The following is a 25,057-nucleotide window of genomic DNA, read 5'->3' on the forward strand; positions in this document are numbered from 1 at the left end:
TCTAATGACCACATTGGGGGTTATTGGTATTATCTTAGGGGCCAAAAGGCTAGACAACAAAATATAGCATTGATGCCAACCAGGAAGTGTCAAAAAATAATATCCAAATAAGATTAAAACTTCTGTGGCCATTGAAGCCCTAAAAGGGCCACCATTTTGTGGTGGCTACGGTGGCTGAAACTTACCCAGAACTAGGCCAACTGACCATCCCAAGGGTGTTTGCTCCCTTGGGGGCACTTCTTGCTTCGCCTGTATAAGCAATTCAGGTAAATTTTCTCAGTGTGCCAGCAAGAGAGACAAGATATTGAGGATGTTAATAACATCACTCAGATATTTGAGCAAATGCCGAGAACACCCACTGACATTTCTCCTGGCTGTGAATATACATACTTTTCCCAGGCCTTCTCATTCTCACCATAGTTTTCTGCATAATGTTATGGCTCTTAATATTTATATTCAAGCAAATTCAGCCTCAATAAATGAGAAATTACATGTGTAGTCATCAACAGTCACAACAGTTCACTGTGTGTTTTTTCTAATACCACCAATATATGAACTCAATTCTGATACTATCTACCTGGAAATAGTGTCAGATCCCACAGGTTAAGGACTTGGTCCTATGAGGGGGCTCAGTCTCAGCCCCCACCCTTATTTCAGATGCCAATCACAAGTCCAGTTATTACCTAGGCTTCTAATCAAGATTGCCACAACCTGTTCCCTGGGTTGGATTAATTTACTGGAGTGGCTTATAAGACTCAGAAAAATAGCTTATTTACTAGATCACTGGTTTGTTATATGGGATTCCATTGTATAATAGTTAGCACTCTGGACTCTGATTACTGGTTTATTATAGAAGGATATAACTCAGGACCTGCAAGATGGAAGAGATACATAAGGCAAGGTCTAGGGCAAGGGCATGGAGCCTCCATGTTCTCTGAATGTGCCATTCTCCCTGAATCCCCATGTCTTCATGGGGAACTTCAGGAACTTCAACTGGAAGCTCTCTGAATCCTGTCCTTTTAGGTTTTTATGGAAGCTTTATTATTTAGGCATGATTGGTTAAATCATTGGCCACTGGGGATCGAACACAATCTCCAGGCCCTCTCCCCTCTCTGGAGGTTGGGAGCTGGGACTGAAAGTCCCAACCCTGTAGTCATATGGTTGGTCCCCTTGGCACCATCTTTTGGTGCTTCTAAAAGTCATCTCAAAAACATAACAAAAGACACCTTTATGGTTTTCGTCTCTTGGGAAATTCCTAAAAACCCAGTTTTAGGAGCCTTGTACCTGGAATGGGGACAAAGACCAAATATGTATTTCTTATTACAAATCAGAGTATTACAGGGGCACCTGGGTGGCTCAGTTGGTTAAGCGTCCGCTGCGACTCAGGTCATGATCTCATGGCTTGTGACTTCTAGCCCTGCGTTGGGGCTCTGTGCTGACAGCTCAGAGCCTGAAGCCTACTTCGGATTCTGTGTCTTCATCTCTCTCTGCCCCTCCCCTGCTTGCATATGCATGCTCTCTCTCTCTCTCTCTCTCTCTGAAAAATGAATAAACATTAAAAACAATAAAAAAAACAAATCACAGTATTACAATCAAGCGTGAATTGAAAGAGTCTGACTCTCATTTTTGATGTTTTACTGCTGACAGCAATCAAGACTAACCTTCCCTCTGCCCTACATCAGGGCAGCTGATACAAAAGCCCACTTGTTCCCTGTTGCACCTGTGGAACATTAAACCTTGCGAGCATTCAGCCTTCACTTGGGAACTTGCCCTACTTCCACCCCAGGCCAATATGAAGGCCCTATGCACCCTTGGTGGGAACTGCTTGTGCTTATCTGCTCTTAAGCTTTCTTTCAAGTGTTCCTGTTGTAATGTCATCAGTATCCATATCTGGCCTGTTGATTAGAGGTGAGTCCATCACGTTTTTGTGGGTGACCACAAAATAAATGCCTCATAGTTGGAATGGTTTGGGCCGGGACCACCACCTTCTTAGATCTTTCTTCTCATGTTCATGGTCATGGAGTACAAACCCTATGTGGGATCCTCCCACTGAGTCTTTCTTTTAATATATTTATGACCTGAGTTGCATTTGGGTAAAGAGTACAGATTGGGGCCCTTCTTATCAGATTGTATTGAGGGGGGTTTCAATTCTAGTATAAGGGGTCAAGGGAAGATCTCTTAATCTGTTGAGCATTGTTTGTATGTCTCAACCAGGCAGTGACTCCCATCCTACAGGGCAATGAAGAGAAAACTGATACCCTGTGCAATACAGGACCATTAGGATGAGGACCAGCAGTCACCAGGTGATGTGCTAAGGGCCACAGTCTTAAGAGCAGATGGCTCACTGGGACCTTTTGAGGCCTAAATGTCTTTGCACCTACTATCCTGAGATCTTGATTTTTAGCATAATAGGTGAAAATGTGCAAGGTGTTCCATGGTACATGCTCTTCGGAAAAAGGCCCCAAATGTTTTACCCTGACTCTCCTAAAGGCCAGAGGATACCTGGGCAGGAAAGGATTCACTCAGCTGGCCTGGGTTGCTCAAACCCTGCACATTCCAAAGAAAGGCCTGTCTTTAGATCACCTCTGAGCCCATAGACTATTCTGTGGGTAAGAGTGTTTGTGTAGGCCTGAGGCCTTGAGCTGTGTTTCCCAATTTGACCAGAAAAGTCTATCCCAAGAATGTGATTTATTGTGAAAGTGTGTTTTTGCTCTACACTGGGAGGGGAAGGTGGGAGCTGGAGTCAGAGAGGCTGGAGTCAGTCATGTGAGTGCTATGTGCCCATGTGACTACCCCCCAGTAAAAACCCTTGACAGCAAGGCTTGCTGCGCTTCCCTATTTGGCAGCCTTTGCCCTGTTGTCACATGTTGCTGGGAGATAAGAATGTTCCATGCAATTCTACTGCAAGAGGACACCAGGGAGCATGTGCCTGGTATCTCCTGGATGTGGCCTCTGTGTGCATTTTTCCTTTGCGTGGATTTGAATCTGTATACTTTCATGGTAATAAATTGCAATCGGCTATGAGTCTTGTGAGTCCTTCTTTTGTATCAAGACTGTGGGTGGTCTTGGGGTCCCTGACACAACACCATAACTTGATGGAGATCATTGCAAATGGACCCACAGTGATTATGAGTCTTCTGCAGTACAGCTACAGATAAACACGCTAAAGGGCATCTCTGCTCCCAGACTCAACCCAGGGACAATAAAGCCAGTAAGGTGGTAATCACCATTGAGTGTGCCCTAATACTGATACTATTGATTGGACTTCCTGCAGGAAGATGTAACCTACCAAGGGCAGTGGAGAGGAGCCCCCTGAGCACACCCCATAACCACCCCCAAAATGATTCCACCATGGGAGGAAACAAATGGAAAGAGACATCTCCAACTTGACTCAATTGGAAATTTAAAATTTTATTGAAAGAATTTACACAATTAGAATATGCAAAGTGCACCAGTTGGCTTTTGTGCCTGAGTGATACTGGCTTGGAATTAACTTTAACTTCTGCTGAGATGTGCAGATTGTCCTGCAAATCTATTGTCCTCCAATGAGTATTATGGGCCCACTGACTTATGGAAATGGATGTGAAATTTCAGTCTGCCCCAGCACTCATAGGCATGAGAAAGGCATCCTTTTCTTGCTCCAGCAGGTATTCATGGCATGAAAAATAACTCACCCTAATTCTAACCCTAAATTCTATCCCAACCTATCCTAACCCTCACCCTATACCCAACCCCTCAAGCACAACCTGCACTGTAACCCTAACTGAGGTCTCACATAACTTTGTACTGCCCCTATCCTACCACAACTGCTTTGACTTCTGGGCTAGGCAAGGTGCCAAGAATCCTGACTCTGCCCTCTGCCCTGCTGCCCTCCTCTCAGCTTGCAGTCTCTTTGGCTCCTGCTGGCACTGCCTACCTGGGGGCAAACTGGCAAGGAGCGAGGCTTGCTGCCAGCCCCAGGTTAGAGGCGGTGGGCTTGGCTGGGACAGTGTGTACGCTCTTGGGCTCTCCCTATTTCTATTGGTCATGTCACAGCTTTTGTCAGGATAGGAACAACAGTGTCATTCTGGAGTAGTGCTAGAGGAAGAGCTATGGACCCTATATTTTACTGTTCAGAGTGGAAATTGCTCACTGTATTAATTACAGAAGTAGTGTCTGTCCTTTTAACAATTCAGAAGATTAAAAGTTGAGTCCCAACTCAACATCTAGAAATTGGCAGCATCTAGTACATCCTGCAGACACCCTGTAAATTAGGGGATCTTCCATGGGCTCCATCTCAGCCACTATGTCATGTTCTTGGGGAGGCCCCACATCTACTTCATCTTTTCCTTTTTCTTTTGAGCAAGTGGGAGAATGATCCGAGTAGTGGTATCTAGCCACTGCAAGGAGTGGGGTTTGGGGCAACCCTTCCTGCTGAGTGCGGGAGGAACTCCTGTAACAGGTTGTTCACCACCAGGCAAAACCTGAATGAAATCTTGGGTTCACTGTGGGACAATTCTGCTTGTTGCACCCAAAGCCCTAGGAAAGTGAGTTCATATGTAGTAAATGTTAATGCACCCTTGGTGAACAGGGTTTATTTTAGTAACACAGAGATGGATATAATGTTAAAAAATCTTTTTGTAAATCCAGTGGTATCTCCAGAACAAGATAGGAAACCCATATAATGATTTTTGAGGTATGCCAAGATGGTGTTTGGTAAAAATCAACATCCAGTCCTGATTTTTTGAAGTCTTAGCGAGCTAGGCTTATAAAGACAGTTCATTAAAATGTGATAAACAAGCAGTCATGGCCATTTCACTATTAGGTGAAATGCTAGATCTGTCTCCCTTCAAGTCAAGATAAAGACCCAGATGCTGTGCCAGTAAGGAATGAAAACAACTGTGAGGAAGGACAGATGGACTAAATTGTTTATTCTTACACAACAAGAACTCAGGAAGTTGAATGTTGTTGGGGGCTGAAACAGCTGCTGAAAAATTTCATTCAAGGCCTAGGATCCTTCTATTTTTCCATTCCATTATGTGTGACTTTTGTCCTCAATTGTCTCATGGTCCCAAGATGGCTACTATACCTCCAAGCATTGCATCTAATTTCCAGACAGGAAGAAGGGGAGGAGGAAGGAATAGTTCTCCTATCAGGAAAGCAAAGACTTTCCCCAAATTTCTAGATTTCCATTTGAGCCTTGTTGTTCAGAATTGGGCCATGTGGTCACTGCAGCTATAACACAGTCTTTAGAGGCCAAAGTGTTTTGAGGTGAGACACATTGGTCTCCCAACCCAAACAGAGTCTGTCACAGATGACCACTGCCACCAACACTGACTGCTGCTCTAGAAGTGCTAGCCAACATGAGTTTTAAAAAGAAACGAAATAAAAGGCTATATGAAAAGTAGAGGCAAGTTTTTTATTTCCAAGTTAAATGACAATTTACCTAGAAAGCCCAATACAATGATAAGTTGTTAGTTGTTAGAGAACTAGAATAATTCAGTAAAGTTGCCAGATATAAAATAAATATACAAAAAGATATATATATATATTATATATATATATATAATCAATAGTTGTCCTATATATAACAGAAAGGATTGATCTAGAAACCCCACAAAATTAGAATGAATTTAAGAATAAACATACGTATTGAACATATATGTAAGAATACCTATGAAGAAAACTATACAACTTTTCTGATGCTTAGAGGCAGATTTGAATGACTGCTGCTTTGATGTGAAGATTATATATATAAAATCTATAGTAATTGTTCACAAACTAGTCAATTATAATCAAAATCCCAATGAGATGTGAAGGGGCAAGAAGAGGTTGAGCTCTGAGAAGAAGAATCCTGGGTTATCTCAAAGAATAGATTAAAAAAAAAAACTTAAAAAAACACCTATTGAAAATAGTCCTGGTCCTACTACGCATTAAAGTGAATTATGAAGCTACAAACAGAAAAGTCCAAGGAACAGTGAAGAATGCCATTCTAGAATGATTCAGGGACCTTGGAATTTACATCCCAAATAGATGGACTTCAGAGTTCTTGTTTTTTTGACTTAAGAGTTTAATGCGAAATATGGAACCAAAAAAGGATTTAAAGAAGGAGCTTCCTAAGGACTAAGGAAAAATTTAAACAGCAAAACCAAAAAGATCCAGTTACACAGAATTTGAATATCTCTGTACATTAAAGATTCTGTTAATAAAGATAAAAATGTATGTGCCAAGGTGCTTTCTGCATGTCTGTGTGTATACAAAACAAAGAATGGAATAGACAATTGATATGAAAAAAAGGTAAAAAAACATGAGCCAGTAACATTCGCGATGTATCAAAATGGTAAATATAAAAAGTGAAGCTGATGCCAAGTGTGTGCAAGGAAGGGTGCACGCAGGGAAAGGGATGCTCCTGGTGCCCACGTGGGAGAATTAAGAATGTTGTGCTGGGTTTGACCTAGAAACAGTTGTGCAATGTTTGTGACTTCTGCCTGTGAACTCCACTTCTCACAATTTATTCTGGGGAAATAACCAAAGGGCAAAACAGGTTTATTTCCAGAATTATTTACAGGTACAGGTAATGTTGATGTTCAACAATAAAGGAACAGATCGATCATGACACAATGATAAGACAGAGAAAGACACAGCCATCAATAATGTTTCTGAAAAATAATTTTGTAATGTGGAAAATGGTCATCATAAAACATTAAATGGAAAAGGATAGAAATAACATGCAAAATATGAATCCAGTTTTGTTCTAAAAGAAAAAGCATATTATATGTGCCCAGAAAAAAAAAAAAAAACAACAGAAGTAAATGCACCTCCAGCAATGGCTGATGAACTGATACTGAATGTATTTTTATTCTTACAATTTTTTGACTTTTTCCCCAAATGTCTTCAGTATATACGTATTGCTCATATAATCAGGAAAAAAAGTTTATACGCAAATAAAAGAAAAACATCAAGTCTCCAATGAAAAGAGGTAGAAAGGGCATATTCAAATCATTTTCAAGACAAAAGACCAAGATTCCAAATGTGTTCAATATTCGGCCTCTTTAGTTACAGAAGGCGCCAAGTAAAGGGATAATAAGGTACCACTCGGCTGAGTCCACTGGCGCACTGCAGGGCCGCCAGCAGGCACAGTGTGTGGGGCCCCAAAGAGATTTTTTTGTTTGAAGTTCTTTTGAAATAAGGAGAAAAAATGGGTATAATGATGAATCAAGCACAGACTGTATTTGTCTTTTACAAATGCGGCTGTAAAATAGAAGTCTTCCTATTTGTCACAGAAGGGTCCGTAACTGCCACAATGTGGCCCTGGGGACTGCATAATGGGAGGCTGGCTTGACCACACTCTGGAGGGATGTGGTGAAGCAGCAGGCACCCAGGAGCATCGCTGTGTTGTCACTGTGCCTGAACGAAGACCGTGTGGACACCCAGCTTTGAAAAGGGAGTCCCGTCCCTGGAGATGGCTGGGCAGGGGACATTCCTACTTGACCACTACTGCTGATGGATTTCTTCATAATGAAATGGTCTTACTTTACACACCACCAAAAACATACAAAAATGGTGATTCTTGAGGCTGTTCCTTTACCTCAAAAATTTCACTTTTAGAAATCTTTCTTAGATTTTTCTTAATGCTAAAAGAACTATAATGCAAAAAAATGCTCTAAGGGGAGCCTGGCTGGCTCAGTCAGTGGAGCATGTGACTCCTGATCTCAGGGTTGTGAGTTCAAGCCCCACATTAGCTGTAGAGATCACTTAAAAATAAAATCTTTTTTTTTCCTTAAGTTTATTTTATTTATTTATTTATTTATAAATGTTTATTCATTTTTGAGAGAGAGAGAGAGAGGCAGAGCATGAGTGGGGAGGGGACAGAGAGAGAGAGGGAGACACAAAATCTGAGCAGGCTCCAGGCTCTGAGCTGTCAGCATACAGCCCAATGCAGGGCTTGAACCCACAAACTGTGAGATCATGACCTGAGCCGAAGTCAGATGCTTAACTGACTGAGCCACCCAGGTGCTCCTTAAGTTTATTTTGAGAGAGAGAGGGAGAGAGGGAGAGCATGGGTATGCACGGGGGAGGGGCAGAGAGAGAAGAAGAGACAGAATCTCAAGCAGGCTCTGTGCTGTCAGTGCAGAGCCTGATGCAGAGCTCAGTCCCACGACCGTGAGATCATGATCTGAGCCAAAATCAGGAGTCAGACACTTAACTGAGCCACCTAGGCACCCCAAAAATAAAATCTTAAAAAACAAAACCAAACAAAACCCAAAAAGATGCTCTATGAAGAACAGTTTATAACTGTGAAATGATTTATAATAGTGAAAACATGGGAATAACTTCAACATCCAATAAAAGAATATTTAATAGAACATTATGCCTCCATTTAAAACACATGTAACTCCAAGGACAGTGCAGTTACTTGGGAAAAAATTCTGCTATGCAGTAGGTGGGAGAAAAAGATTAAAGTGATATATACACTATGTTTGCAGTAACGTAAAAATCCACTCTGAAACAAGCAGAAGGTAATGTATCAAAGTGCGAAATGCAGTTTTATTAGCAATTATGGGAGTCTTTTCCTTAATTCCACATTTCCCGAAATGTGGTCATTTTGCTGCCATAATTTAAAAAGTATACTAAAAAGCATTTCATAAACTATAGCTCTCTCTATAAACATAAAGTATTATCACTGAGAAAGCAGCTTGGATTTGCTTAGGACTGCGCGGAATAAACATTAATTCCAGATGAACGCCGTCCACCTCTGAAGACAGCAGGGGGACAGGTCCCCTCAGAGGGGCTCCTCCCACAGGGCTGAACCGGTGAGCAGAGGGAGGCCCTGCGGGCGGACTGGCCAGCCTGGGTGAAGGCGTGCTTCTAGACACATCTATCCCCAACACCACACCCTGGAAGAACGCCGGGCACCCGCCTGTGTGCTCACCATTTCCCACCAGGACGAAGCTGGTGTGTCAGGACCTGGCTACGCTAATGCTGGGCTTCTGAGACGGAGGTGCTGTCACCAGCAGTAGAGCTGCTTCAATGAAGCCAGGCCGGGAAATCTGCCTTTTCCCAAACCCCCACCAGTGAAGATTATTCTCCTCTCCCAGAACAGAATAATGTTCACTTAGAAAGAATAGCGTTCATACTTACTCTGTTTCTATTATTACCATTATTATTATTCTAAACATAACAGCATACAAAGGAAATTCCTGATCGAAATCATGCCAGGAGCCGGTCCCGAGGACACAATGATCAATATACCTTGTTTTTGTCCTCAGGTAAGACCTACTCCCCAGGTCGGTGACTTGCAAGCCCAAGGAAAGCAGGACGACGGGACATCCTCAAATGGCCCTCACGTCTTCCCTCCTATAGCGCAGCCCTTCCCAGGGTGGTGCCGACCGCTCAGAGAGGTGTCCCAGCGCGTGGGGAGATGGGCACAGGCGGCAGGGCCAGTCTTGTATCTGAGGCACGTGGATCTGAGCCGCAGTGCTTTCTGGGGAAGCAGCGAGGCTGATGACAACCAGCACGCCATGCTAATTTCCAGGTTTGCTGCCCAGCGGGAACGTCCTGCTGGCCGAGGGCTGCACCACGCATAAGAGCTCTGCCACGTCCAGGGCATTGAGTGGGTCCACGCCGCTCACGCCCGTGCCCCCCGTGCCCAGCAGGCTGCCTGGCACGTAGTAGGTGCTCAGTAAGTGCTTGTTGAACTGAATGGCAAAGGGCTTCTCCTCGCTGTGTCGTCTCTGGTGTTCGGCAAGGTGGGTGCTCCAGCCGAACATTTCCCCACACTCGTTACATCTGAACGACTTCTCCCCGGCGTGGACCTTCTGATGTTTGATGAGACAGTGATTCTGGCTGAAGGCCTTGCCGCACTCGCCGCACTTGTAGGGCTTCTCCCCGGTGTGGATGCGCTGGTGCACGATGAGGGACGAGTGGCAGCTGAAGGCCTTCCAGCAGCGGCTGCAGTCGAAGGGCTTCTCCCCGGTGTGGATGCGCTGGTGCACGATGAGGTAGGAGTGGGAGCTGAAGGCCTTGCCGCACTCATTGCACTTGAAGGGCTTCTCCCCGCTGTGGATGCGCTGGTGCACCACCAGGTACGAGTGGCAGCTGAATGCCTTGCCGCATGCGCCACACTTGAAGGGCTTCTCCCCCGTGTGGATGCGCTGGTGCAGCGTGAGGCGCGAGCGGCTGTTGAAGGCCTTGTCGCAGTCACCGCATTTGAACGGCTTGTCCCCGTTGTGGATCTTCTCGTGCACAGTCAGGGACGAGTGGCAGGTGAAGGCCTTCCCACACGCGCTGCACTTGTAGGGCTTCTCGCCCGTGTGGATGCGCTGGTGGCGCGTCAGGTGCGTCCTCTGGTTGAAAGCCTTCCCGCAAGCGCCACACTGGTAGGGTTTCTCGCCTGTGTGCACGCGCAAGTGCATGTTGAGCAGCGAGCTGCAGCTGAAGGCCTTCTCGCAGGCGCTGCACTTGTAGGGCCGCTCACCTGTGTGGATCCTGTGATGCACGTTCAGCGATGAGTGGCAGCTGAAGGCCTTGCCGCACTCGCCGCAGAAGAAGGGCTTCTCGCCGGTGTGGATGCGCTGATGCTCGATGAGGTTGGTGCTCCAGGTGAAGGCCTTGCCGCACTCGTGGCATTTGTAGGCTTTCTCTCGGGCGTGCCACCGCCGATGCAGGGTCAAGGACGAGCTCTGGCGGAAGGCTTTTCCGCATTCGCTGCACACGAAGAGGCCATCCCCAGAGGCCGCCACCCGCCTCCTGCTTGGGGCCACATGTCCACCGTGATCACCGGATTTGCACAGGCCTCTCCCTGCGCCTGCTCTCCGGTGCTTCGTGGCCGCCTCACCAGACCGGAAGCCCTCGGTGGACCCATCAGGAGGGTCTGCTTCTTCAGGAATGTTCTGGGGGGTGAAGAGGGTACGCCCAGAGGGGAAATCCTTCTCAGACACCTCATGGCCCTGCTGGTGCCTCTCCAGGGAAATGTCCCGGCAACTGGTGGGCGCTGGCCTCTGCAGTGTGGCCTCACCCCTCACCAGAGAGGCTGCCGGACGCTCTCGGGCCCACCCATTGCCCAGACCGGGGCTGTGGATGCTAGACTTCACCAGTGGCTCAGTGATGGGCTCCTGGTAAGGCTCTTCCTTGTGAACACCCTGTCGTTGACACGACTCGTCCTTCACCTCATGCACAGGCTCCCCTTCTGTAAGAAACAGAAAATGCAATCTTCCATAAGCACGCGGAGAGCTGGCACTAGAACTCAGGCTGTGGTCTGCCGGGGGTTCGGGTGAGCACAGAGAAGAGAGGGGAGGCCAACAGCCAGAGCACGCCAAGGCTCGGGGCATGCATCTCGGGTGAGATGGGTGCAAGCCCACAAGAGACGGGGCAGAGGAAGATGGAGATGGGAAATTCCAAATAGAGCCAGGGACCCAGGAAAGGGGCAGGGCTCACGGGGTCTGGCGGTTGGACATGATTCACTTATCGAAACATCGACTGCTGTGTGTATGTACATCTCTGATGTATGCACATCTCTTTAAGAGCTAAATCAGTCTCCTGTCAGCCTCACATGCCAGGGGGATGATCTCCACTGGAGCCACCTCTGCGAACCTTGATCCCCCTCCCTTCCCAACCCAAGGCTGACTCTGCCTTCTTCGCGGTGAGTGAAGCCCTGGTTCCACACACTCCCTGCCCCCTGTCCATTTGCCACTTGTTGAATGTTTCCAGAGATGTGGACATTATTTCTGTCTCTCACCAGTAGAAGGCAGAGGTTTTTGCCTGTTTTGCTTACCACTGAATTTCCAGCACAGTTGCCCACACACAGTTGGTGTTCAACGTATGTGTTGAAGGAAGGAAGCAGGACCACACGGGGGCGGGGGTGTGAGCACTGAGAGGCAAGGGTCTGTACATCCTTCCATTGTGTTCCCTGCTCACCTGGCCAAGCCCCTCCAGGGGCTTCTCTGGGCATCCACCACGGCTCCTCACCTCGTTCCAAGTGGGAGATCACATCTGGCTTGCAGACTGGGGGTCCTGTTTGTAGGGAGGAAGTGGTGTGTGTGGTTCTGAGTGCTGTGGCTCCCCACAGCAGGACAGCCCCAGGAAACAGCCCAGCCCAGCACTAAGAGGTGTGCGCCATCCCCGGGGATGGGGGTCTCACATGCAGAACCTCAAATGAAGCACGTACTGTGAGGACCCCGTGGGTACTAATGTTCCCCTCTGTATCTCCCTTGGAAAGCTCCAGGGCAGGCTGGGCTCCCAGGCCCCTGTCCATCTCCTCCCTCTCTTCTGGCCCCCACCCTGGGACCAGCCCCACCTCCAGGCAAGGATGTTGGCAGTTACCATGCACTGCCCAGGCCCAGCATCAGTGCAGAGATCACATCTCCTGCATCTGGGCCTGGCACCGAAGGGAGGCTTGGGAATACCTATTGGCATGGCAGAATGCCCAGACTGCAGGCTGAGCTTGAGGAGCTATCTTACCCAGGGCAAGAAGGTTCTGGTAGTTCTCCAGCATCACGTCACGGTACAAGGCCCTCTGAGGGGAGTCTAGCTGGCCCCACTCCTCCTGTGTAAAGTCCACAGCCACATCCTTGAAAGTCACCGATTCCTGGAATGACACACACATTCTCATTCACTCAGGACAGGAGTGATTCAGACTGTGTTCATGGTTCCGAGGGAGCCACATGTCGACTCAGGACCTTAGGAATGAAGGGTTAACCTTGGGTGACCTTCTCCTGAGTATGGAAGGTTGTGCTGTAGATGCCATCTATCTACAGCCCAACATACACAACACGTCTGAACCAGGAATGGCCATGCAGACCCTGGCCTTCTGGATTGGGAGGGCCAAGCTAACTGGCCAGCCCTGGTGCAGGTGCCTCAGTGGGCTGGAGGCTGCTGTAAGTTCTGGGTAAGATGCTATGCTTCCCAGGCTTAAGAATGTCAAGCTTAAGAACTTGAAAGACTAGTACAAAGAACCCAGAGCCCTATTCAAATCTCACCATTGCAAAAGGACCCTACTTTGGGCAGGAAGCCATTATTACACCCTAAGGAAGTAAACTCTACTTATCAGCACAGGCCCAAAGGACCAAGGGAGCCACTTTGTGTTCTGCCTGCCTGCCTCCCACACCTTCCCACCAGACCCCTGTTCCCCTGCCCTCCCTCAGCTCATGTCCTGACCTGTTCCCACTCTCCCCAACACTGGTCACTGACATGTGCAGGCACTCCTGTTCTAGAACCCCAGTCTCCTCTGCTGCCTGGGGCTCCTCACCGGCTCTGGAGCCTCCAGGCTGGCATCCCCAATGTTCCTCTAGCTCTTCACGCTCCAATTCCACTCTGCATCCCCCTTGATAGCAGCATATAAGCTCTCCAGGCCCATCAGGGCGCTGACCTAAGGTGGCAAGGGTGTGTCTTTCTTCAAAGACACGGGTACTGTGGGATCTTGGCTTAAATCATAGACAGGGCATTACATTAGACATAACAATGAAGAACAAACCAAGCAGGGGAGGCCTGGCTCCCATCTTGTAAGTGTTTGCTGGGAGTGACTGGCATGTAACCAAGCTCCCAGGGGTCATCAGGTTTCTCTGGAAACCCTGGACCTGCATCAGCACCCATGGTCAGGCACCGTGGTGCACAATGTCAGGCCCTGAGATGAGGCCTTCTGCCTACCAGGAGGTCAGGAAGAGTGGGGGCATCCTTAGGGGCCACCAGAGCTTTGACCAACAGCTCTAAAAGTGGCTTATGGGGGCGCCTGGGTGGCGCAGTCGGTTAAGCGTCCGACTTCAGCCAGGTCACGATCTCGCGGTCTGTGAGTTCGAGCCCCACGTCAGGCTCTGGGCTGATGGCTCAGAGCCTGGAGCCTGTTTCCGATTCTGTGTCTCCCTCTCTCTCTGCCCCTCCCCCGTTCGTGCTCTGTCTCTCTCTGTCCCAAAAATAAATAAATAAACGTTGAAAAAAAAAAATTAAAAAAAAAAATAAATAAATAAAAGTGGCTTATGCTTGGGGTGCCTGGGTGGCTCAGTCGGTTAAGCCTCTGACTTCGGCTCAGGTCATGATCTCACGGTCTATGAGTTTGAGCCCCGCTTTGGGCCCTGTGCTGTCAGTACAGAGCATGGAGCCTACTTTGGATTCTGGGTCTCCCTTTCTCTGCCCCTCGTCCATTCATGCTCTGTCTCTCAAAAAATGAATAAATGTTAAAAAAATTAAAAACAAAAAGTGGTTTATACTTTTAGACAGTTTTCACCATTGCTGTGGACAGAACTGTGTCCACCTGAAATCATATGTGGACACCCTCACTTCCAACATGACTGTATTTGGAGCCAGGGTCTCTTTAGTAGGTATCCGAGGTTACAAGGGGCCATAAGGGTGGGCCCTGATCTGACAAGCTTGGTGGCTGCATTTGAAGAGGACAAGAGATCTCTCTCCCTGCTGCGCATCCCGAGAAGCAAGAGCCAGGAAGAGAGCCTCAGCCAACCGGACCCTGCTGGCACCCTGATCTCAGACTTGCCGCCTCCAGAACTGTGTGAAAATACATTTCTGTTGTTTAAGCCGCCAAGTCAGTGGTATTTTGTTACAGCAGCCCGACCGCAGACAAACACCAACATAACACAGTAGGAAAGATAAAGCCACTCTTTATAACACACACAAAATGCAAGTCTCGGTGGGACAAGGATCTAAATGTGGGCGCTGCTGGGAGATAGTTCCCTAAATCCCTGGCTAGCATGACAGGAAACCCAGAAACCAGGAGGGGGCGATTTACGTTTCTTCCATGAAAGTTTACATTTTCTGCATGCAACACTGGCAAATCACTAAGAAGAAAGAAAAAAGAAAATGGGCATAGGGTTTAAGCAGACAATTCACAGAACACTGACAAATGACTAATAAGCACATGAGGAGACGCTCAGCTACACTAGATACACAGAAATGATTAATAAAATACCATTTCACACACAGCAGAGAGGCACAATGTTTAAAGCCTGAAAGTAAGTAGTGGGGGCTGATCCGTGGGGAAACAGATGGTCTTACACCATTGGATAGGTATCAGGGGGACATCCATTTTGGAGGGCAAAACCTGCTCCACTTTCTCTAGTGAAGCCGAGAGTGTGTGTTCCCTGTGCCTCAGAAGTTCACTCTGAGATTCCTATCCAGCCCGAGTAACTGAGAAAACACTGGAAACATGCTGAACGCCCATCAACCGTTAGGGATGAATATACCACAGAAAACTGTGCAGCACTGAAAATGAACACGGTGGAGTAACTCGTCCTGTGGGGAGCTCTTCAGAGCAGTGTGGTGGGCACAAAAGCAGGCTGAGGGAAACCATGCCCAGTGTGATGCCTGACACGGTACCGTCTAGAACCATACACGGCACCGCGTGGAGTTTACAGATACTCAGATGTGCATCTAGCTCTACTGTCTGGCAGATAAGAGCACAGGCTCTAAGCCCAATGGCCTGGGTGGGCTACCCACTCTTGCCCTTCCTGGCTCTGTGAATTGGGGGTGCCTCAGTTTCCTTGTCTGTTAACAGTACCTATGTCATTAATCACAGAGAGGACTGAATGAATTACTACTGTGTGTGAAGCACACACTCGAGTGCCTGGCAGATGGCAGGTGCCCTTTGGTGTTTGCCGTTCGTCACCATCCTCTGATACTGTCACAGACTGAGGAGGGCAGGGGAAGAAGAAGATGGGGGGCCAGGAAGGATGCAAAAAACCCTCTTGCCTTTACCTGCAATATTTTACTTTTTTAAAGGATTTGGAACAAATATGACACAATTTAGTCATTAATTTTGCAAAGTAGGTACACAGAGGGTTGTTATTACTCTGCTTAAAGGTTTCAAATTTTAAAAATAAGAAAAAGCCATTCAAGGAGGAAGCCTGCACATTTCCAATGGACATATAAAAAGAGTAATGATTTTTTTTTTTTTTTTTTTTTTTTGGTCAGGAAAACGTAGATTGAAACAAAATAACGTAACACTTTTTACCTATCAGGGGAGCACTAATTAAAACCTGGCATCCTGGCAATGAGGAAGCATTTTTGGTGGGAGTGGGAATTGTTCTACTCTTCTGGGTATTCACACTGTAGAAACAAAGTTTCTGCACATAAGGAAGCAAATGCAAGGCTGAGTATTGCCAGCACTGTACTTACCAGAAACCAACCAACCAAGGCATCAGGATGGTTGACTAAATTAGGGTAGGCGCCTACAGGCAGACCACGGAAAATAATGCAGCTATCCAAAGGTATGCGTTGTACATTATGCTAAGTGAAGGAAGCCAAAAAAGGCCACATATGGTATGATCCCACTTATATGAAATGCCCAGAATAAGCAAATACAGAGAGACGAAAAGCAAATTAGTGGTTGCTGAGGGCTAGAGTGATAGCTAATGGATATAGGGTTTCTTTTGGGGGTGATAGAAATGTTCTAAAACTGACTACAGTTGACAGTTGCACTGCCTTGTGAATACACTCAAAACCACTGAATTGTACGCTTGAAAAGGACGGATTTTATGGTATGTGAATTATACGTCCATAAAAACAAAGGGAAGCACTGGAATGTGTACAGTCTGATCCCATTTTTAAAACAATATGGTTAAGCCCCATGTCTACGTATGCTGGAAGCTGCTCATGTGAACAAGGAAAGAGATGTGGAAGAATAAGTATCAAAACTGAGGACACTGGCTGTCTTAAGGAAATGTGATTGTAGGTACAGGGAAAGGAGAAGATTATTAACTTTGTTACACAGCAAATATTGGTTTTGTAAATTAAAAAAAAAAATTACTTTTCAAAGAAGAAGGAAAAGCAAAGCAGGGCAGGGATTAGCAGTATGATTTTGGTCTGGCCACCCAGTTTCCTTGAGCCTGTTTTCCTGCAGCTAGGGAAAACTCTGGGAGCAGTGGGGCCTCCTGTGGTTGAAGAGAAAATAAAGCAGGGTGAAAGTATCCCAGTCTCAGGTACCAAGAAAAGGATGCAGCGTCTGTCAGTCCCCACTTGGCCATCTCCGGCCTCTCTGGCTGGGCACACCAAGAGGCTAGAGACCCCGCCCTGGCTCTATGAGAAGAGAACAAACAGCAGTACGTGCCGCGTCCAGAATCGTGTCAGGGATGTCTCCTGTCTCAAGCATTAGAGAAGGGGCAGGCCACAGCAGAGCACGCTGGCGCCCAGAAATGGGGTGAGTTAGGCTCCGGCAGGGGGCGTGTCCTGATACTTCACGCTCACGGAGCTCTGTCGTCGTGGATGAGGAGCAGTAGGAGGTGCCGCTGTGGCCAGAGGATGAAGACACCTGCTCTGAGGTGCTGATGCCTGTGTTCTGCAGCAGGATGGACAGAGGGAAGGCAGGAGAGAGGGACAAGAACAGATTCTGCGTGTGGGCTGGCAGAGTGAAGAAGCAGCAGCCTGGTAAAAACTGCGTTTCATGTTCTGCTTCCAGACACAAAAAAGTAACAAGGACCAGGTTTGCCCTGTTCCCTCAGACAACTGCTAAACTGGGCAAAATGTATGAAACAATGATTGAATTCAAGACACTAGACGAGTCGCAGCTCAGAACAGACCTCTGACAGAAGGGAAACAAAATGAGCCCCACAGCCACCCGATCTTCCCACCTGGAAGCAGTTTCCAGACTATAGTGTGGGGAGTGGTGACCCAGACAGAACCTGTGGTCTCACCAACTTGAAGGAGAACAGAGTTTAGGGTGTCCAGGTGATTAAAATTTCTAGGGCTACATGCCAGAGCAGAGGACCCAGAACTCTGGATCCACTTGAGACTGACTGAGGACCAATAGGCATGTGCCTGGGAGGAAACAACCCCAAACCAGGAAAAGAAACACCAGAAAGAAGTAGGTAGAACAATTATTAAAACTCACACAAGGCTGGGGGTAGTTTATGGTCTCACCAGCCAGAGTGGAATGCCCTCCTGCTGAATGGGCACTGAGAAAAGTCCATAGAAGAGAAGAGCTTCAGTGGTCTGACAAAATTAGCGCAAGACTAAAGCCTTCTCTGGCTCCACCTTAACAAAACCTAAAGAGCAAGCCTTGAAAGATCCAACTAATACTAAGCAATGCCCACCCAGAACAAATTCCAGAAATATTTAAGAATTCCAAAAAAAAGTCAACACTCAACAAAGTCAAATTCACTCTAGCATCTAGTAAAGCAACTAAAAGGAAAAAATAAGTTAACAAAATCAGAGAAATTAAGAGTATACTAAAATAGTATTTGTTTACCTCATAAGAATGCATAAAGGAGAAACAAAAAAGACACAAGACCTATAGAAAACAAATAACAAAATGGCAGATGTAAATCCAGTCATAGCCATAATTATATTAAATATGAATGGTCTTTGGGGCACCTGGGTGGCTCAGTCAGTTGAGCATCCGACTTCAGCTCAGGTCATGATCTCACAGTCTGTGAGTTCGAGTCCCGCGTTGGGCTCTGTGCTGACAGCTCAGAGCCTGGAGCCTGCTTCAGATTCTGTGTCTCCCTCTCTCTGACCCTCCCCTGTTCATGCTCTGTCTCTGTCTCAAAAATAAATAAACATTAAAAAAAATTAAAAAAAAAGAAATGTGAATGGTCTTAGGGTGCTTGGGTGGCTCATTCAGTTGTGTCTAACTCTTAATTTCAGCTCAGGTCATGATCTCATGGTTCGTGAAACTGAGCCATCACTCTGCACTGCAGGTGTGGAGCCTCCTTGGGATTCTCTCTCTCCTTCTCTCTCTGCCCTTCCCCTGCTTGCATATACACACTCTTTTCCTCTCAAAATAAATAAACTTAAAGTAAACAAATAAATAAATGTGAATGGTCTTAATACTCCAATTGAAAATTAAAGATTATCAAATCGAATTAAAAAATTAAGACCCAACTATATGTCAGCCACAGAAACCCACTTTAAAAACGAAGACAAGGGCACGTGGGTGGCTTAGTCGGCTAAATGTCCGACTCTTGATTTCAGGTCAGGTCATGATTTCACGGTTCGGTTGGTGAGATCATACCCCGTGTTGGGCTTTATGCTGACAGTGTGGAGCCTGCTTGGGATTCTCTCTCCCTCTCTCTCTGTCCCTTCCTGGCTTGTGCATGATCCTTCTCTCTCAAAATAAATAAATAAACATTAAAAAAACAAAGACAAATACACCACACATACACAATAAATAAAAATAAACATCAAATAAGAAAAAAAGAAAAACAAAGACAAAGGTAGTTTAAAAGTAGAAGAATGGGAAAAGATATATCCTGCAAATACTAATCAAAAGAAAGCTGAAGTGGCTACATTAACATTAGACAAAGCAGATTTCAGAGCAAAGGACATCATCAGAGATAAAGAGAGATGTTACATAATAATCACTATGTGATTATGTAATGGTCATCATCACAACAGCAATTCATTAAAAGCTCACAACATTATAGATGTACCTACCAAAAGAGCTTCAAAATACATAAAGCAAAAACCTGATAGAACTGAAAAGACAAATCCACAATTATACTTGGTAATTTCAACAATAATCTCTCTCAATAATTGATAGAACACATAAGCAAAAAATATGTAAGGATATAAAACAATTGATTAACATATCATTCAACTTAATTAACATTCACATAACACTCTAGCTGACAAAAGCAGAAGACACATTCTTTTCAAGTGCATATAGAACATTTATCATGGTAAACCACATTCTGAGCAATAAAATAAACCTTAGTAAACTTGAAAAAATTCAAATCATACAAAAGTTCCTTCTCTAACAACAACAGAATTAAACTAGAAATCAATAATAGAAAGATATCTGGAAAATCCTCTAAATATTGGGAAATTAAACAACACATTCCTAAATACCACATGGTTGAAGAAGAAATCACAATGGAAACTGGAACTATTTTGAACTGAATACAAATGAAAATACAACATAAAGTTTGTGGGATGTAGCTAAGGTAGTGCTAAGAGGGAAATTTATAGCATCAGATGGTATATGAGAAAAGAAGGAAGGTGCCAAATCAATATCTGAGTTTCAACTTTAAGAAACCAAAATAAGTAGGGGCACCTGAGTGGCTCAGTCGGTTAAGCAACTGACTTTGGCTCAGGTCATGATCTCATGGTTCGTGAGTTCGAGCCCCACATCGGGCTCTGTACAGACAGCTCAGAGCCTGGAGCCTGCTTCAGATTCTGTGTCTCCCTCTCTCTCTGCCCCTCCCCCATTCACTCTCTGTCTCTGTTTCTCTCTCTCTCTCAAAAATAAATAAATATTTTTTTAAAATTTAAAAAAAAGAAACCAAAATAAGTAAAGGAAGGAAATAATATGGATCTAAAAATCAATGAAATAGGAAACAGAAATTCAATAGAGAAAATCAAATCAAAAGATGGCTCTTGGAAATGATCGATAAAATTGATAATTAAACATATATTTACTATTTGACTCAGCAATTCCACTTAGGTACTTATTCTAGAGAATTTAAAACAATTTATTCTAGAGAATTTAAAACAGAGTACAAATATCTATATTTGTACTCAAATATTGATAGCAGGTTTACTTGTAATAGCCAAAACTTGGAAACAACCTAATATCCCTCAGCTAGTAGATGGATGAACAAATTGTAAATATCCATACAGTCAGTCTTTTGGGCTGAGTTGTGACCCCTCCAAATTCACATGTTGAAGTCCCAGCCCCTAGTACCTCAGAAAAATGACTATGCTTGGAGAGAGGGTCCTTAAAGAGATAATTAAGGCAAAATGAGGTCATTATAGTGAGCCATCATCCAATAGGACTGGTGTCCTGATAATAAAATGAACTTTGGACCCAGACATGTACAGAGAAAGATCATGTGAAGTCACTGGGAGAAGGTACCTTTACAAACCAAGAAGAGCAGCTTCAGAAGAAACCAATCCTGCTGAAATCTGGATCTTGAACATCCAGAACTGAGACAATAAATTTGTTGTTTAAGCCATCTGTAGCACTTTGCTATGGCAGCCCTTGTAAACTAATACAAATGGTATATTACTTAGCAATAAAAAGGAACAAACTATTGATTCACATAACGACATGAACTCAAAGCATTACGCTAAATGAAATTAGAAACTAAAAACTATGTGGGGCACCCAGCTGGCTCAGTTGGCAGACCCAACTCTTGATCTCAGGGTTATGGGTTTGAGCCCCATGTTGGGTATAGAAATTACTTAAAAATAAAATATTTAGGGACGCCTGGGTGGCTCAGTTGGTTAAGCGTCCAACTCTTGGTTTTGGCTCAGGTCATGATCCCAGGGTCATGGGACTGCAACCCACGTTGGGCTCCGTGCTGAGAGGGGAGCCTGCTTAAGATTTCTCTCTGTTCCCCTCTACCTACTCACGGGTCTCCCTCTTAAAAAAAAAAAATAAATAAAATCTTTAAAAAACAAAACTAGGGGCGCTTGGGTAGCTCAGTTGGTTGAGTCCAACTTCAGCTGTCATGATCTCACGGTTCATGGGTTCAAGCCCTGTACTGGGCTCTGTACTGACAACTCAGAGCCTGGAGCCTGCTTCGGATTCTTTGTCTCCTTCTCCCTCTTCCCTCACTCATGCTCTGTCTCTGTCTCTGTTTCTCTCTCAAAAATAAATAAACATTAAAAAAATCTTTTTAAAAAGAAACCAAACACTACATACTATGTATTTCCATACACAATTCTTAAAAAATGCAAAACTGTGGCTGCCACAGGATTGGGGGAGAGGACTGACTGTAAAGGGGTATGAAGGAACTTTTTGGGTGATGGAAATGTTCTATGTTATGATTGTGGTGCTGGTTACATTTAACAAAACTCATCAAATCCTGTACTTAAAATTGGAGAACTTTATATAAATTATACCTCAATAAATGTGATTCAGAAAACCCACTGGATTTCATGGAGATGAGAAAGTGGGGGTGAGGACACATGCTGAGAACATGCCCATAACTGAGGCAGGCAGGGATGAAGCATAATGGTCATGGCATTAGCAGAAGAAAGGAGAAACATAGGCAGAAACAAGCTCCAGAGACAACAGAATGTGGTGTTGGAGAAAGGGGGCTTTCAGAGGCTACAAGGCTTCTGTGTGAGGGTGTCAAAAGGCAAGGGCAAGATAGGATCTGAGCCTTGTGATGGCCCATCTGGGGGTATTCCCAACCCACTGGGAGAAGCCCATGTCTGGTGTGCATTCATTCTGTAGAACAGGAAACAAATCCCAGGGGGAAGGTGTGGGAATCAAATGTATGGTACCGAAACTGGCAAGGAAGTCAGAAAAGACTGTGGGGGCGGGGGGGATGTCCCAGGAGAGCAAAACACTTGACTGTGAGTCTGAGTGGGACTGCTGGGAGAGAAGAGTACTCAGGAGAGGAGGACCAGTTACTCAAGGATCTAACAAGCTGATCCTTTAGGAATAACGCCTATGAACAAGAAAGGTACTACCTTGAGGGAGTCACTCACAAGTGCATGCACACTTCCTATTGAACCATTCAAAGGTAAGTTGCAGACATCATATCTTACCCCACATGCTTCACCTTGTATATTCTAAGGATACTCTCTTACCCAATCACAGTGTTATCATCACACCCAAGAAATTTAATGTTGATACTATATGATCTAAGATAAATCCATTTTCAAATGTCCTCAATTGTCCCAAACTTCCTTTGATTGAATTTCTTGGATCTCTGACCCATCAAAGATCACATACAGCATTTGACAGTCATTTCAATCTTGAGCGTTTTATAGAACAAAAGAGCATTCTAACACATTACAGAAGCTAGGCACATCTCATAATATGGTTTTTATAGTTACTTCTATTTTTTGTAATCAGACCCCTTTCAAGTGGGAGGTTAACAGAATCACAAAACCCTAAAAAAGTCAAAGGACCCTCCATCCTCCAGCCCTTCTCACTACTGAACACTCTCTTTATCAACTGTACCCTTTTAAATACTGTGAAGGATGGGGGTGGTTTAGGTGGTAGAACAAAATGAGAAACAAAACCCAAAGTCTGTGAAAGGAGGGATTTGGGCCCTACTTAGCTGCAGAAGTGGCCCCAGGGCCAATTCCTCGCTGAGCTCCCAAATCTGCTAAAACTCCAGGTTTTTCCTTGACAACCCCATTTCAGGGTCCGTACAGTGGAAATGCAGACGGGGACACACCCCCCTACCAACACTCTTACCCTGGTGCTGCAATGCAGCCTTTCCTTCAACTGTTCCACACCCCCCTACCTGATTCCATCCCAGAAAATTCTCCCCAAGGAGGGCCATCCCCCAGGTCTGCATGTGAAGGTGACTGAAGTGATTGGGTGAGCTGTCATCTACGTGCTTAGGTTCCACTAAAACCACTCCTCTGAGCTCCTGCTATAATGCTGGGCAAATGACCCACCCACTGGGCTGAATCAGGCTGGAAGGGACACTCATTTCAAGGGCACACTTGGACTCTTCTACCAGAGCTGTTCCCTTGCCCAGAGCTTCCTAAGGACGGGAGAGCAGGCACCCCAGATTGGGAGAGGGAGAGAGGTGGTCCTTGAATGACTTGAAGATCCTGGGCAGAAGAAAAGTGCCAACCCCCTTTATAAAGAGCGAGATGTTCAGAAGGAAAAAAAGACAACCACTCACCTCGGACCTGGCTTCCAGGAGACCCTGACCCAATTTATCCTCTGGATTCTTTCTGAGGGTAAGAGCAGGCTCCCGGGAGGGCAGAGCTGAGGAGGAGAAATGAGTCAAAGGGGCTGTTCTGCCCATAGCCACCAGGCGCATGGCTGAACTAAATAGAGCCCACTCCACCCCTGGCATGGGGGAGGATCAGAGAGAAGCCAGGAACCGCCCATATAGATGGGGTGGGGGGGGGGGGAGCCCTAATATCCAACACAATCCGATAGGCATCAGGGATTAATTCTGCCAGTGTCTCAGGCACTCCAATCAAGAAGGAAGAATACTGCCATTCCCTTCCTCTTCAACATGCTTGAGACGTGGAAGTAAACGGGTGCGCACGGTGGCCTGACTCTGCTAGGTGCTTCTGGGAAACTAGGCTGACATCTCTGGGTGTCAGTCTCAAGCGCAAGGCCACAGACCCAGTGACTAGAAGAGTCAACTGTACCTGTCTCCTGGGGCTTCGGGGCAGGGGTCTCCATGGCGCCCCTCGGCAGTGTTCCCAGAGGCGTGGGCAGCTCTGCAGCCTCCTGGGCCCCAGGCCAGGCCCAGAGGCGCGGGTCCTGCTCCTGGGGCTCAGGGACAGCCTGCAGGGGAGCCTCGTGGGGTTGCACGCGCACTCCCGGCTGCACGGTCACGCACGCGGAGACTCCTGAGTTCCCCTCAAGGTCGGGGTCAAGCTGGCTCGGCAAGCGCCACACACCCGAGGCTGCGCTCACGCCCCATCACCCGCGACCTGGGGCACTGCGTCGGGGGACCAGGGCCGGCCTCAAGCTCAGCCGCTCGGAGGCAGCGGGCGTAGAACGCGGCCCCTCCGCGGACTGACAGACCGACCGACGCTCGGACAGACGCGCGAGCAAGCGGGCCGGCCTCCCACAAAAGCGGACCCACGACCACAAAGGAGCAGCTCAGCGACCGCCGCGGGAAAGTACGCCTGCGCGGACCGGACGCGAACTACAACTTCCGGTAGCCTTTGCGTCGCGCTGGCGCGGACTCCATTGAGAGAATGCAGTCGGGGTCCCGGAGCTGCCTGGCACCTCGACGCGAACCGGCTTTGTAAGCACAGGCTCCTGGGAAATGTAGTTCCCAGCGCAGCAACTAAACTCTCTGGCCCCGCCCCACTCTTCCTCCCACTCTTTGCTGCATAAGGCTCTTGTGTCTCGGTGGGTGGGTGCGTGAGTGAATGAGTGGAGTGAGTGTCTCTCTCTCTCTCATTGGGGATGTGAGAGGACGGTACCCAGAAACGTGGAAATATCCTATCAGTTCATCCATGCCTCCACATGGCGTCGGGTGGGCTCCGACCCACATTCATTTTTGCGAATCCTCAGGCCTCTGGTCTTAGGGACCCTAGAGGTGGTGGCCTGCACCCTGGACCCCGAAGAAGGGAGAGCCCGAGCCCTGGTGGGACTGCCCACCCTTAGGAGCTTGGGAAGGAGGATCTGGGCTGTGGCACAGCTCTGGCACAGTCCCCTAACTTTATCACAGCGATGATGCCGATATTTATTGAG

General features: G+C 46.5%; 1 protein-coding gene across 2 annotated transcripts; it reads right to left on the reverse strand.

Moving 5' to 3' along the window:
- Positions 1-5,384: 5,384 nt before the first annotated feature.
- On the reverse strand, positions 5,385-24,573 carry ZNF74 (zinc finger protein 74). 2 transcript variants are annotated; one of them, XM_045457325.1, is made up of 5 exons: positions 23,998-24,562; positions 23,517-23,602; positions 12,439-12,565; positions 11,896-11,991; positions 5,385-11,167 (listed from the first exon to the last, which is right to left on the reverse strand). In XM_045457325.1, the coding sequence occupies exons 1-5, from the start codon at positions 24,029-24,031 to the stop codon at positions 9,504-9,506; spliced, it is 2,007 nt and encodes a 668-aa protein (XP_045313281.1). In that variant the 5' UTR covers positions 24,032-24,562; the 3' UTR covers positions 5,385-9,503. The 2 variants fall into 2 exon arrangements, with proteins under 2 accessions (XP_045313281.1, XP_045313282.1); XM_045457326.1 differs by lacking the exon at positions 11,896-11,991 and having other exon boundaries at positions 23,998-24,573.
- Between the last annotated feature and the right edge of the window lie 484 nt (positions 24,574-25,057).

This window comes from Leopardus geoffroyi, chromosome D3 (assembly GCF_018350155.1).
Source record: "Leopardus geoffroyi isolate Oge1 chromosome D3, O.geoffroyi_Oge1_pat1.0, whole genome shotgun sequence".
Lineage (NCBI taxonomy): Eukaryota > Metazoa > Chordata > Mammalia > Carnivora > Felidae > Leopardus > Leopardus geoffroyi.